Raw genomic sequence first — 14,681 nt, 5'->3', positions numbered from 1 at the left:
CAGCTCTCTCTCACACTCTCTGGCCAGTCTGAGGCTGTGGCCATGATGACTGACAATGTCAACAAGCATTGTATGGCATCGAGTGTCTCGCCAGCTGACCGCCACATTTACCTGGTGGCTGTGAAGGTGAGCGCCTGCCAGGCCAAAGAGCTGAGGCACCTGGCACGGGTTCAGTCTAAAAGTAGACATTTGAAGGGATGGAGAGCCAACAGGGCAGGACCGTGTGGTGCCCTCTCCGAGGTCTGCGTGCTTCTCAGAGGCTGGGTTGTGTATTTTCACAAGAAAGACCAGACTAAAACAAAACCTTTTGTGATTTCAATCATCTTGTCTCCATCTGAGGGATGATTCAACAGGGAAATAAAGACAATAAATTGCCATTGTGGTCTCTGAGCTTTTTAGGTTGTGGCCTTGTTCCCTAAGGGCGTCTATTGTTAAGATGTAGAGAAGGATCTATTCATTAAACCATGATAATAAATGGTGACATTCAACATAAGGAAGCTGAAGCGAAAAATCCCCTAAAATACCAGCTACACAAACAACAGAAAACGATGCCAACTCAAACAGAGACGTTTCAGTTAATCCATCATTCACATCCGCATTATCTCATTGATTGACCTTTAATGATAAGATCTTGAGAATAAAGTGGAGGTGGCTATCAAATGTCAACAGCCACCACTGTAACTTGTTTTGTTGTGTGTGGGTCTGAGGAAATGTAAGTGTGCACTGCCACCTCCTGCTCAAAGATGGTATGACACTCACATGTTCTCTCATTGCTTTATTCTTAATGATGAGACAAGCGTTTGGGGTTGTCATCAAAATAATGTTTGTAGTTATATAAGTTTATTTTTTGCATGAAATAAATCTGTGGTGCAAAAGGTCATTATAACTGTAGCATAGAAGAGGCAGAGAACACAACAGACAATAATAATATTGTCACAGATGAAACCAGATCGATTTCACAGAAGCGCACAAACTCATTAATATAAATTTCCTAAACATCCCTCATACTTTAACAAGATCCATTAATTATTCTCAACAGGCAATCGAGATGAAAACACAACCTCCTTTGAACTTTACATGTTAAATTGCCCCGTGGCAGTAGTAGCAGTAATATAAGTATATATCCTGACCTACTTTCTCTGCTCTCCATTGGTGGTTTTGACACTGGCCCCTGAACACAACAACCCTGGTGCCGGACTGACGCCGCACAACCGACACGTCTAACCAGTCTGCCATGGGGCATTTCATACCCTTTGCCACAAGGTCCCCGTGCCAGCACCTCGAGGTGTCTGTGTGACTCTGAGCACAAGAGTGCAACATGCTCTGTGTTCCCATCATTCACTGGGAAGTCCTGGACGACTCTGCAGAGGATCCCAGAGAGCCGTGTGGCAAACACCGGCCTTTGAGCCAGATGAGCCGAGGGAGGACGCCGGGAGAAGAGATATTCACAGTGAACCGAGAGAGCAGATAGTTCATAACTCATGTGACCACATCAGAGCTGGTCCTGCAGACACTTCAGGTCTGTGGCCGAGTGACATGATGCTGCAGCAGCTTCTTTAAACAGTCTATACTCAACTGGGGGAAATATTACTCTAGAACAAGCTGGTATAGTGAAAACCTATACTGGAGTATTTGTAGTAATATGAGGCAAATACTTATAACAGAAGTGCCTCTTTTTACTCAAGTATAGATACACCAATTATACCTATTTTAAAATGGCTTCCTTATTGTTTTAGGGTTGATTTAAAGATATCGTTTATCACCTGATTATATGTCAGATCTTTTAATCCCCTACAAATCAATGCATTGCTTCAGATCGTCAGGCAGAGGGCATCTTACTATTATATTTAATAGAATGAGGGGACAGAGCCTTTGACCTCAGGGCACAACATCTCTGTGATGACTTGTCAAACGAAACAAATCTGCTGAGTCATTGTCACCTTATAAGTTCCTCTTTAAACCTTTCCTGTTTATTAAGTATCTACATTTTCCTTAAATTAATACAATTTACTTTTCAGACTGAAACGTTGCGAAATCGGAATTGGCAACTGTGGTTTTAAACTGGAATTATAAATAAAGGTAATAATTATAACATGTTATAATGTCTTTAGGTATAACTTATATTATCATCTTCCTTTTTCCATTAATTATAAATTGCGTGTTATTCCATCTGTCTTTGAGTTGGTACTTTATTGATTTCACATGATATCCTATTACTTACCTTCAATGTTTTATACTGGAGTTCATTTAAAGTTGTATTAATATTATTATTATTGGTAGTAGTAGTAATAGTAGTATAAGTAGTTATAGTAGTAGTAGTAGTAGTACTAGTAGTAGTATAAGTAGTAGTAGTAGTAGTACTAGTAGTAGTATAAGTAGTAGTAGTAGTAGTAGAAGTAATAGTAGTATAAGTAGTAGTAGTAGTATAAGTAATAGTAGTAGTAGTACTACTAGTAGTAGTAAAAGTAGTAGAAGTAGTAGTAGTAGTAGAAGTAGTAGTAGAAGTAATAGTAGTATAAGTATTAGTAGTAGTAGCAGTAAAAGTAGTATAAGTAGTAGTAGTAGTAGTAGTAGTAGTAGTAGTAGTAGTAGAAGTAGTAGTAGTAGTAGTAGAAGTAATAGCAGTATAAGTAGTAGTAGTAGTAGTAGTAGTAGTAGTAGTAGTAGAAGTAATAGCAGTATAAGTCGAGTAGTAGTAGTAGTAGTAATAGTAGTAGTAGTAGTACTAGTAGTAGTAGAAGTAGTAGTAGAAGTAATAGTAGTAGAAGTAGTAGTAGTAGTAGAAGTAATAGTAGTAGTAGTACTACTAGTAGTAGTAAAAGTAGTATAAGTAGTAGTAGTAGTATAAGTAGTAGTAGAAGTAATAGTAGTAGAAGTAGTAGTAGTAGTAGTAGTAGTAAAAGTATTAGTAGTAGTAGTAGTAGTAGTAGTATAAGTAGTAGTAGTAGTAGTAGAAGTAATAGCAGTATAAGTAGTAGTAGTAGTAGTAATAGTACTATAAGTAGTAGTAGTAGAAGTAGTAGTAGTAGTAGTAGAAGTAATAGTAGTATAAGTAGTAGTAGGAGTATTATTAGAAGTAGTAGTAGTAATGATATTAAAGTGTCATTAATCACGTTTTGGATTCAAACGCTTAATTGTCGAGTACATAACTACAACAGATGAAGTAAAGTAAATAAAGTTTAATTCAAACTCTGCAGAACTTCAGTTAACGAACAAATATAACTAATCACTGATTAGAGGCAACAACAAACTGAAAACCGTGAGAACAGTAGATGTGAGAGGTCCCAGTACCTGAGTGAGTTCTCCACGCAGCTCATCCTTCATTCAAATGTAGAGAATAATCTTTAATAACATCTGAATCACGAGCTAGCTTGATTAGCAGGGAAGCTAACGTTGTGTCACCCGTCTCCGCGGACACAGCGCACGCTTCTTCCGTTGCGCCGTCTCCATGGAGGCGAGCTAAACATCGCAGAGAGCGACGCGTTACTTCCGGGTTCGCAGATGAGTCGTGATCCTGGAGCGGAGATGAAGAACCACCGGGACCGAGCGGAGGAGAAGTAACCGAGAAGAGCGAGGAGGTCCCGGCCGTCAGGGAGGAGAGAGTCCCGGGGGAGGAACTGAGCTGACAGCGGAGGACTGGAACCGATAACCTTCAACTGGTAAAACTCACTGGAACACATAACTTCCAGTGAAACAAATAACCTTCAACTGATGAAACTCACTGGAACAAATAACTTCCACTGGATCAAATAACCTTCAACTGGTAAAACAAACTGGAACCAATAACTTCCGCTGAAACAAATAACCTTCAACTGGTAAAACTAACTGGAACCAATAAATTCCACTGGATCAAATAACCTTTAACTGATGAAACTCACTGGAAAGAGTAACTTTCACTGGACCAAATAACTTTCAACTGGTAAAACCAACTGGAAAGAGTAACTTTCACTGGACCAAATAACTTTCAACTGGTAAAACCAACTGGAAAGAGTAACTTTCACTGGACCAAATAACTTTCAACTGGTAAAACCAACTGGAAAGAGTAACTTTCACTGGATCAAAAAACCTTCAACTGGTAAAACTCACTGGAACCAATAACCTTCGTGGGTGGAGTCCCACCCTCGATGAGGAGCCTCTCTGCTCAGGTGTTTGACCTCAGATCCTCCAGGTGATCAACAGGTAATTAACTTTTATCTCACTTATCATATCAGGAGAATAAACTCAATGTGCTTCAGGATGAAAAGCAACTGTTCTCGTCAAATACATGAACATGAATAGAGATAGGAGTTGATAAAAAGTTCTTAGTCTGTGATAATTACAGTATTATTAAAAGCTTTAAAAGACGATATGATAATATGACTAGAACGGCACCCCATTGTGGCTCCTTAGGAAACAACATGTACATTCAATAGATCATTAGATAAATAAAGACTCAATAGCAATTAATAAAATAAAATAAAGAGGTGCTCTTTAACTCTACCCCCAACTCTTAGAATGTTTTTATTGTAAATGTTTTTAGGCCGTAGTTCAAGTCCAGAATTCCAGAGTGGGTCCACAATGACTGAAAGCACAATAAGCTGATTCAGAGTTTATTCAAAGTATTGTGAATATAAAGTTCCATACGTATATATATATATAAAGGCACTAGTTAAACAGAGTTCTACTCAAAGCGACATGGGGAATTATCTCAAAGGTTAAACATTTAGAAAAATTATATTGAAAACGTGCTTTATTTAGTTTTGTGAGGTTACTATGTCAAACTTTAACCAGCAGTAAGTAAACCTCTTTATGTTATTGTACCTGAGAAATGAAAAAGTACTTTAATTTGTCCTTTTTTTGACACGTGACAGCTAAACCAACCGCCCCAATGGAGAAATACGAGAAACTGGCAAAAATTGGCGAGGGCTCCTACGGCGTGGTGTTCAAATGCAAACACAGGGACACGGGTCAAGTAGTGGCCATCAAGAAGTTCGTGGAGTCCGAGGACGACCCGGTGATCAAGAAGATTGCCCTGAGAGAAATACGTATGCTGAAGGTGAGAGGAGATGAGTATCACTCGATAGGATCAGGTTTGTTCACATCTCACGCCTCCACACGCACTCATTAAGTTACTCTTATTAAGTTACTGGCTTCAGTCCCTTTGTGAAGAACTCATCACGCTCACCATCGTCTTACTATTATTACTATAATTAGCTTTTAAAGACTGATAAGATTAAAGATATTAAAATCAAAACTCTGCTGTGGCCCCTTATGACATTTATTTTGATCTCCACCGAATTGCACACACTCATAAATATCAGTAAACCTGAACATGACCATCAAGATCCTGGAAGTATTCTCCACAAGAAGGTCGATGTCATTCCACCAAGTTTCATGGAAATCCTACAGGTTAAAAGTTTTTTAAAGGTCTTCAGAGTTTTCCGCAGGCCTCAGATCCTCTGTAGGTTTAATTCAACTCTCTGTAACGCGCTGTCACTGAGCCTCCACGTCCTCTGCTGATCCCACAGCAGCTGAAACACGTGAATCTGGTCAACCTGCTGGAGGTGTTCAGGAGGAAGAGACGGCTCCACCTGGTGTTTGAGTTCTGTGAGCAGACGGTTCTCAACGAGCTGGACAAACACCCCCGAGGGTAAGTCCGCTGACATGTGACCTGAACGCGCAGAGTTGTATACTTGGGTACTACTCAGAGGTAAAGATATTTGTTATGCTTCTTTATACTTCTACTTTCTCTGTGGAATCAACAGGTACTAGTTACTTCACACACAAAGCCACTTGGCCTTAAGAGTGTGTTTGAAAATATGACACGTTATTCAATATTACATTAGTTAAAATAACTTGAATTGTATATGGAGCTGGTTATTTTTTTAATGCTTTTACCTGAGTGCAGTTTTAACAGCATTTTAAAATTGTTCATTATTCATAGTGTTACTTTTGTTAGTAAGTTAAGGATCTTAATATCTCCACTTGTACTAAAGTGAGCCTCCCATTTGAAGATGTCATATTTAACATTCAGTTTAACCATCATGTGTAAATTGTTTAAGAAAGGAAAAGAGGGAGTGAAGACTGTTGCAGAGAGATTTTAAAGACGTAGAGTTCTGGAGGTCGTGTAACCTGTGGTCATAGGATTTTATTTTAGCTTTTCGTGATGAAGACGTCACAGAAAGTCTCCTCAGCTTTTTCTATCCTCCCACGGGGCAGCAGAAACTCTAGCTGTTCCTGAAAACAAAGGAGCTGTCGCTGGTAGAGACCGGGCCTAAAGTTACCGGGGTGACACGAGGACTGCGTTAAGCTCCACGTCTTGATTTTAAATTCGCTGGAACCTTTGCTTTGTGTCTCCTTCACAACAACTGGTGTCGGTTTGTGTGTGTCTGTCTCTGCACAGGGTCCCTGAGGCTCAGCTGAAGAGCATCGTGTGGCAGACGCTGCAGGCCGTCAACTTCTGCCACAAACACAACGTCAGTGTATTTCTATAAACTGCTATTTGAGTTAAAACCTTGTGGAATTTCACTTTGATTTATACTTTGATTTATCACCATTGTGGTTTTTGTTTGTTCTAGAGTACATACAATAATACCTTTATACCTTATGTACGTTACATTTATCATTTCCTCTACTGGGCACAGAGGGATCAATTCCTCATGTGACTACAATGACAAAGTCCCCCAACATTACATTTCAGTGACTTTGTCCACCACAGTTTACTGAGTGGTAAGAAAGGGATAAATGTACATACGGCATCTGATTATTCTTTTACGATAGAACTTAAGTATGTGACAACATTTTTGCTGAATCATTACTTTATATAAAACGTCTTTTACACCAAAATAGCAGGTATACACCAGGTTTTTAAATTCGGGTAAACCTGCTAGGCATTAGGGGAGTTTGTGTCATATTCCATGTCCCTAATGCACCAACAACTGAGGGGAAAGGGGCCAAAGTTACTCTTAATAGTTATTACATCATGTTTGTCATTAACCGTTCCATTAGGAGCCCTTAGGTTTCCATAATCAAATGTGTAGAGGTTTTCTGATCTCTTGCTTTTGTTCCTCCACATGAATTCCTCTTCTTTACACATCCTTATAAGCCTCTTTTCTTTGTGTGTGTCATGATCCTGAGCCTTTATGTTCCAGTGCATCCACCGAGACGTGAAGCCTGAGAACATCCTCCTCACCAAAACCGGAGTCATCAAGCTCTGCGACTTCGGCTTCGCCCGCATCCTGAGTAGGTCGTCCAGAGAGCCGCGGCGTTTATGAGCATTTAGTGTTGATGTTCCTCTAATGACTTATTCAACGAGGAGCCTATAGCGTCTCCTGTCCACAGCCTCCACACTTCAGTGCTACAGTAACTGCACTACACAGGAGGAGCATTCAGCCAGTTAGTGCCCCTCTGTGCAGCGTGTCTCTGTTTACCCATCCTGCCTTAGGTTTCAGTGTTACGTTACCATACAATAACGTGTAGTCATTCATCCGGCCTTGTAATCCCCTCCTCTACAATGTGTGTGCGACTTAGTGTTCATTATTCAGTGCATCAGTGAAGGTGTGTGTCGGTTTACCCAGCAGGACCGGAGGATGACTACACAGACTACGTGGCGACCCGCTGGTACCGGGCCCCGGAGCTGCTGGTCGGAGACACCCAGTACGGGCCTCCTGTGGACGTGTGGGCTCTGGGCTGCGTCTTCGCGGAGCTGCTCCACGGGAACCCGCTCTGGCCCGGGAAGTCCGACGTGGACCAGCTCTACCTCATCCGAAAAACTCTAGGTGCACTGATAAGAAGCCATATTAATGAGCGCTTCAAAATAAGTCATCTACGTATGAATCCACTAATTTGAGTTTTACAATTATGAGGACATTACTCTCTTGACAGGTCCTGATATCAGCAAATGGAATTTACAAGTAGATGTTCTTTTTTTAATTCAGGCCAAACTCAAACAACACCAACAACACAGTATTGTGTTGTTAAAATAAAAGAAAGAAACCACAATAGCACAGACACAATACAAACCTGTTGAGTTCACTGCTTTTGGTGGCAGGTTCATTTAAATCTAAAGGGCAGATGCAGAATAGTTAAGCTGAAACGAGCAGGTTGGGAATGGAGGCGCCCTGAGGACTCGACTCCTCATCTACCAAACAAACACACACACACTTCCACATTGTGCCCCAGGATGAAGATCTAAACGTTTCTCCTTCCTGACCTCAGGTGACCTGATCCCTCGTCACCAGCAGGTCTTTCGCTCCAACGTGTTCTTCAGTGGAGTCAGTATTCCTGAGCCGGACACAACGGTACCAGCCCTCTGACGTGTGCCCTGCATGTGGACCAGAAGAAGACGTGATGTAGTCAAGTTGTTCTGATTCTCTGTTTGCTTCTGTTCTTAGGAGCCGTTAGAGAAGCGTTTCCACGGAGGCTCCTCTCAGGCCCTCCACGTCATGAAGGTGTGTTGTGTGTTCATGTAAGAGCCTGATATGTCGGCTGTGGTCATATTGAAGGTGTTTGACTCGGCTCTGTCCATGTCCGTGTGAGCAGTCGTGCCTGGTGATGGACCCGTCTCACCGCCTGTCCTGTGAGGAGCTGCTGGAGCTGCCGTATTTCCAGGAAGAAGGAGGAGCCAACTGGGGCCGCGAGGTCGAGCGCCCGGGAAGACGGCACGACAAAGGCTCCCGTCGCCGGCAGGCCGGGGTGAGTCTGGAACACGGGGACCTAACCGTCCCCACCAGTTAAAACTCAGACACTGGGCCTGCTGCTACAGTCAAGCATGTCCTTGAGCTGGTCACATGACCTTCACCCTGATCTCTGAGTGAAGAATCAACTTTTAACCACAATCAGTCGGAAGAATTCATTAATTATTAATAATAAGCTAGAATGAATGCCTCCGCCAACCAATCAAGCTGCTGGAGAGAAAAGACTTTGGTCAAATCAAACAACACACAGAGTAAATAACCAGTAATTAAATATTTACAGAAATTACAGCAAGAAACTTCAACTTTCAAAAGTTTATTCACCAAAAGAAAACAACGACCAAGGCATATGAAAGAGCTTTACAGTGCAGACTTTGAAGGAAGTTTTTATAAAGTATATTAAGTAAAGAATGTTTGTACGAGATTCCTTCATGTCACTATCGAGATTTCCCCGTCACCAGGCCAGACGTTTGTGTGTGAGGGATCAGTGACACTGACCCTCGACCAAGAAAACACAACCAGTTTATCCCTGAGTCCAAGTTAACACTTAATTCCCTCAAGGCATTAGTGACATATCACATTTACAGGTGCAGGATGGAACCCCCCCCCCCGAAAAACAATTACCCTGATACATTAAGGCATAGACAATTTTGAGATGTGCACAACAGATATTTGTGTTTTTACTTGTGTGATCTCTCTCTCCCCCTCTCTCTCCCTCCCCCCCTCTCCTTCTAGGCCCAGTACCTGCCTCAGTTACCAAACAGCAACATCTCACCAGCACCAGATATGAAGAAACTGGTGAAGCATAAATATCACCTGCCCAACATCTAGCAAACACTTTAGCACCTGCTCCTCGTGTCCGGGGTCGAGTTTTTACTTTTGTTTCCCTGAAATCATCTAGAAACACAATTCATGCTGTTTCTTCCTGGTGTGAGAGTCGGGTTTTAATCCTGTGATCACTTTCACTTGTTCTCTGTATTTTCCTTTAACAAAACAAATAGTGGACGAGGACAGAGGAGTTCGGTCACTGATCATACTAAACATCTCACAGGAGTAACAATCACCGGTGTGCCATCATCACTCAGACACATGGACCAGACTTCTCTTATTTTAGTAAAAATATAACTTCAATAGAATATACTTGTTGATATGTTTTATTATAGGAAACAATATATGCTGAATAATGCATTCTCTTTAGATTCTGTAAACGTGTTGTAAACTTTGTTCTATTAAAACAATAATATACTGCGGCACAATATTTTGCACCTAATACTTGACGTGTAAGATCTTAACCAAGTCTTATTAAGGTTTAATAGAACCTGCCATGACAACCGATACTCCGGGTTCCTCACACGCTTCAGCCTCAGTGTCGGACAATGATCCCTTAAGTCTGACACGGACGTTCACTCTGTTGCTCTGGAACACACATCTACACACATCTACACACATCTACACACAGCTACACACATCTACACACATCTACACACATCTACACAAAGCTACACACAGCTACACACCGACAGGCTGAACCGCTGCTCGATGGATCACCTGGAACTCATCAGATTACTGACATCACTCCAGGTCATGTCACTGAGCAAAGGGTTTAAAGGGCCCAGACTTATTTTAAATGATGGTATGTTACCTGTTATTGTTCATTAATATGTTATCATACAATCCTTCTCATGTTTTGTCATGTGATTCCTGCATTTTCTTAACAAAACAAAGCAAGAAAACAAAAAACTATTTCAGTTCACAAGTTGATGCTTCAAATAGTAGTTGATGATATATCATAACTTTTTACAGGAGCGGAGATCCTCTATTAGCTGTGTTTGTGAGTTGTGTATTCTGAGGTGTAATTAAAGTAAAACACGTGACTAAGTGATGTAGTGAGCGCTCTTTAAAATCTTTGGTAAACACTTTGTTAACATTTGACACACGAGCACAGAAGATATACAAGAAGATATACAAACATGGACTCACACTATTAGGTGAAGTCAAACATCAGAGTTATGGGCACAGGAGAAAAGAAATATGAAGTCCTCTGTCTGGACTTATGCTACCACGGAATTTATTTCCTTTGATATCAAATTATCCATTATTCCCGCGGCGTGGCGATGATGTCATACCTTCGGGGCACGTTGGCGAAGCTGCTGTACTCGGGGCTGAGGTCGATGCTGTCAGGACCTCCGGAGCAAGACAAGGTGAAACGCTGCAGAAGTGACACCAGGAAGAGGAAGAGCTCCATGCGAGCGAGGGACTCTCCAACACAAGATCTCTTTCCTGAGAAACCACCACAAACCAGAGAGAGTGAAAAAACAGGAAAGGCCTGAGACAGAGCTGCTGCAGGAGCTGGGTCTGTAAATGGCCTCTAATTAATATCATAGTCTAAATCATAGATTGTAAGCATGTTGTCATCCATGTCTTATGGCACAAACTCTAACATCTGTTCAACGAGAGCTGGTCCAATGTTCAGCCTGCTTCTCACGATAATAGATGGATGTTTAGTAAATTATTTACCTGCAGAAAATGGCAAGAACGCAGGATTTTTCTTAAAGCTGCCGTTTTGGTCCAGGAAGTGCTGCGGGTTGAAGGACCAAGGTGTGGCCCACTGCTTCTCCTCTTTGAGCACAGAGTGCAACAAGGGAATGATAAATGTGTTCTGTGGATTCACAAGATCGAGAGGAACGTTTATTATCTGGAAGAAGAAGGTTGGATGAAGAACACTGGATGGAAGCAGGATACCTTGGGGATCGTGTAGCCCCTGAAGGCGATGTCCTGGAGGGCGTAGTGAGGGAAGTTCATGGGAATAATGTCCATCAGACGCTGAATTTCATGGATGACTGCATCTGTGAAGGGGAGGGACTTCCTGTCCTCCATGTAGGGACAACGCTGCCGTCCAATCACAGTGTCAATCTCCTGCTGCATATCCTCTTCAGAATGAGGAAAAACACAAGTGAACACATTTAACTTGTGTAGTAACAATTACTAAATCAACAACAACAATAACACATTGTCATTTAACTGATTCCCAGTTCCAGCCTCTGAATTCTGAAGAATTGCTCCTGACATATTTTACACACACACACGTGATATTCATCTCAAGAGAGAGTTTAGAGATAGCATTTATAATGTTGTGTGTGATATGTGTGTTGCGTGGATCTGAATGCAGAGTAGTTGTGCATTTTTGTTAATACATTTCGTTCATAGATATTTTAATTTCCAGTTTTAGGGTTAGGATTTATTTAGAATAAAACTGTAAAATATTCTTCATTAAGATTTGATAATGACATGAATCAGGATCAGGAATCAGTGATTACACACAATAAAACAAGTCTCTTGAGGAATGTGAATCTACAAAGAGCAAGTTAAATCCATAGTATCAGAAAAAGTGTATTTGTTTCTTTAGTTTTTTCCTGAGTCACTGGACCAGTTTCCTTTTACAAACTGGTTTCCACTGGTTGGGACGTACCCTGTACTTTTGGATATTTGATAAACACACTAAGTGCAAATCTGATGGTGGAACTGGTGGTTTCTGTTCCTGCCAAATACAGATTCAACACCGTCGCCACCAGGTTTTCATGGTGGAACTCAGACGTGGGAACTTCCTTTTCCTAGAAGAACAAGATGACAACCACTTTACTTTGATCAAGATGGATGGATGACGCATCTCTACTTCCTCTTCTACATAAATCGACAATTGAAAACAATAAACAGTGTGATAAGAACTGCATAGAATGACTGAAAACATCTTTAGAAACATTTATTTAATGTGAATTTTTACTTTTAGGTTTTGTCCATGTCCTGTCCACTACAGAGCAGGAGGCCAGATTTACGACCTATACCGCAGACAGCCACCAGGGGCCACCTCATGATGTTATTAGGACCAGAGGCTACTTGCGGTTGATGAACTCGGTCGTACCTGACGGACTCTGAGCAGGAAGCAGTCGATGTAGTCTCTGGGCGAGCTCGGGTCCAGCGTGTCTTCGTGCTCACGGATCTTTCGCCTGACGAAATCTGTCAGAGCACCGACCCTGGCAAAGATCGTGTGCTGTCGACCCGGCAGCCATTCCATCAGTCGAGGGAAGACGTTATACAGCTGTGACGAGGAGAGGGAAGGAGGAGAGTTAAACCTGTTGTAGGGTCCACCCACCCTCTCCACCTCCTCCTCCTCCTCCTCACCTGACCCCAGGGACTGCTGCCAAACTTCAGGACTTCTGAGATGGTCTCCAGCAGGTAGAGGAACTCTTCATCGTCGTAGCTGAAGCGCTGACCGAACACCAAGCAGCAGATCACGTTGGACACGGTGCAGCTCATGTAGAAGGTCGGATCGAAAGATGCACCTGAAGGATGAAAAAATTACAAAGTGTCTGGTCTCACTGAGATAAATTCTGATTCACTTTCAACAACAAAGATTCACAGAACTAATTTCTTCCTGAAGAAGGTTCACAGGGATCGAGTGGCACCAGCTTGCTGAGTTTGGTCACAACAAAGTGAAAACTTCCTGCATGTCCAAATCTGTCCCAGCTGGCAGTTTGGACATTGAATTAATTATAGATCAAATCTATCAACTGGTTTATCAGGCTCAAAGGGACAAACCAGCCCAACCCTGTAGTCACTTAAAAACAAAAACAAGCAGACATGAAATCTCAAATATTTTCTTCAGCAGAATGTACTTCAGGACTTGAGTTAAAATCTCCTGATTAATTTACAGTTTATTTAAAGCCGTTTCAACCTGAGGGATGAATACGAATCACACTGACAGCTCCTCTGACACATTCTCCACATACCTTCCAGACTGTTGAGGCGTGCCACCAGATGGCTGCTCTCCTCCTGGATCCACTCCTCCATCCCTTTGCGTCCCATTCCAAAGTCCCTGAGCGTTGTGAGGGTGAAACGCCGCAGCTGCCGCCAGCGCTCTCCGTTACTGATCGCCAAACCTGGGAAAATGATATCTGGTCTCCACATTCAAAAGGAAACAGGCAGTTTGTTGTTGCTATATAAGAGTCTAGGGTGCAATAATCCAAGAGCAGATGTTAAACACAGATTGCAGCCTGCTGTTAACTACAAAATATGAACTGCGTCACTAAATTCCCATTGTTACCATAGCCCGTGGTCACTCTGAACAGGAAAGGAATCGGTGCTCTGCCCGTGAAGTCGTCTGCTTGGTCCACCAGAGCCTCCTTCACGGCGTCGTACCCGACCAGAACCACAGCCCGCTGAGGGCCCAGATACACGGTGATCACGGGGCCGTGGCTTTCACTGAGCTGGAGGTTAGATACCACAGCACAGGTGAATGGGATTCTTGTTCAGACGTGTGAGGGACAAACCAGTAAAGTAAACATGAGAGCATGTGTTGTCTTTACAAGTGAGGGTGACAATACTGTGTTTTAGTCCCAGAGTAAACAAGAGGGCTACTCATACGACATTATTAAAATAACCTTTATTTTTACATGTTCTATACAGATGTCCAAATGCAGTTCAAAGGGTTTTACAATAGAGAAACAACATGCAAAAATGTTTAGTATGAAAAACATGAAAACGATATAACATTTAATGTTACTTGAATGAGTATTATTTTTATATTTTTAATGTTTTTCTAACTTTAATATATTGTATTTATAAATAACATATATTCTAAATGTTACCCGGATGAAGGCATGAGGTCATGTCGATGTATTTTAAAGCTTCAAGCCCATCGAGATAAAGAAGTCAACAATGTGACCAACCGCCTTACTGTGTGTGTGTGTGTGTGTGTGTGTGTGTGTGTGTGGACGTGCGTCTCTCACTTTGAGCAGGGTTTTGAACGGGGCCCTCTTGTCCAGCTGCAGCAGGTTTCCTATGAGGGGGAGGCCTGAGGGTCCCGGAGGTAAACTCACCGGACCCCCTCTCTTCAGACCCAGCAGCACCAGCAGAGTGAGGATCAGCCCCACCACTAAAACCAGTGACACGTCCATACTGTCCCAGTGAACCAAGCCCTGTCCTCTCTCTGCAGGAAACTCTCTCTCACTG

The 14,681-nt window shown here is 42.1% G+C and overlaps 2 protein-coding genes across 3 annotated transcripts; one reads left to right on the top strand and one right to left on the bottom strand.

Moving 5' to 3' along the window:
* The first annotated feature begins 3,472 nt into the window (after positions 1-3,472).
* On the top strand, positions 3,473-9,559 carry LOC133951566 (cyclin-dependent kinase-like 1). Of its 2 annotated transcripts, none has more exons than XM_062385579.1 (10): positions 3,473-4,179; positions 4,851-5,035; positions 5,508-5,629; positions 6,383-6,455; positions 7,131-7,221; positions 7,557-7,757; positions 8,197-8,279; positions 8,373-8,429; positions 8,521-8,673; positions 9,408-9,559. In XM_062385579.1, the coding sequence occupies exons 2-10, from the start codon at positions 4,868-4,870 to the stop codon at positions 9,501-9,503; spliced, it is 1,044 nt and encodes a 347-aa protein (XP_062241563.1). In that variant the 5' UTR covers positions 3,473-4,179; positions 4,851-4,867; the 3' UTR covers positions 9,504-9,559. The 2 variants fall into 2 exon arrangements, with proteins under 2 accessions (XP_062241563.1, XP_062241565.1); XM_062385581.1 differs by having other exon boundaries at positions 3,475-4,179; positions 7,560-7,757.
* Positions 8,973-14,681, bottom strand: LOC133951565 (cytochrome P450 2F5-like). Its single transcript, XM_062385578.1, has 9 exons — positions 14,459-14,681; positions 13,774-13,936; positions 13,460-13,609; positions 12,852-13,012; positions 12,592-12,768; positions 12,142-12,283; positions 11,415-11,602; positions 11,190-11,331; positions 8,973-10,952 (listed from the first exon to the last, which is right to left on the bottom strand). The coding sequence occupies exons 1-9, from the start codon at positions 14,624-14,626 to the stop codon at positions 10,768-10,770; spliced, it is 1,476 nt and encodes a 491-aa protein (XP_062241562.1). The 5' UTR covers positions 14,627-14,681; the 3' UTR covers positions 8,973-10,767.

This window comes from Platichthys flesus, chromosome 4, assembly GCF_949316205.1.
Source record: "Platichthys flesus chromosome 4, fPlaFle2.1, whole genome shotgun sequence".
NCBI lineage: Eukaryota > Metazoa > Chordata > Actinopteri > Pleuronectiformes > Pleuronectidae > Platichthys > Platichthys flesus.
This window is presented reverse-complemented; position numbering and strand designations above follow the sequence as displayed.

Bases quoted from the DNA above. Each gene is read 5' to 3' on its own strand.
- LOC133951565 (XM_062385578.1), bottom strand. From the start codon at position 14,626: ATGGACGTGTCACTGGTTTTAGTGGTGGGGCTGATCCTCACTCTGCTG. The intron at 13,013-13,459 runs GTATGTGGAGAA...TTCATCCTTCAG, and splicing joins ACGCCTCAACAGTCTGGAAG to GTGCATCTTTCGATCCGACC. The intron at 11,332-11,414 runs GTATCCTGCTTC...GTGAATCCACAG, and splicing joins GGGGCTACACGATCCCCAAG to AACACATTTATCATTCCCTT.
- LOC133951566 (XM_062385579.1), top strand. From the start codon at position 4,868: ATGGAGAAATACGAGAAACTGGCAAAAATTGGCGAGGGCTCCTACGGC. The intron at 5,036-5,507 runs GTGAGAGGAGAT...CTGATCCCACAG, and splicing joins GAGAAATACGTATGCTGAAG to CAGCTGAAACACGTGAATCT. The intron at 7,222-7,556 runs GTAGGTCGTCCA...CGGTTTACCCAG, and splicing joins CGGCTTCGCCCGCATCCTGA to CAGGACCGGAGGATGACTAC.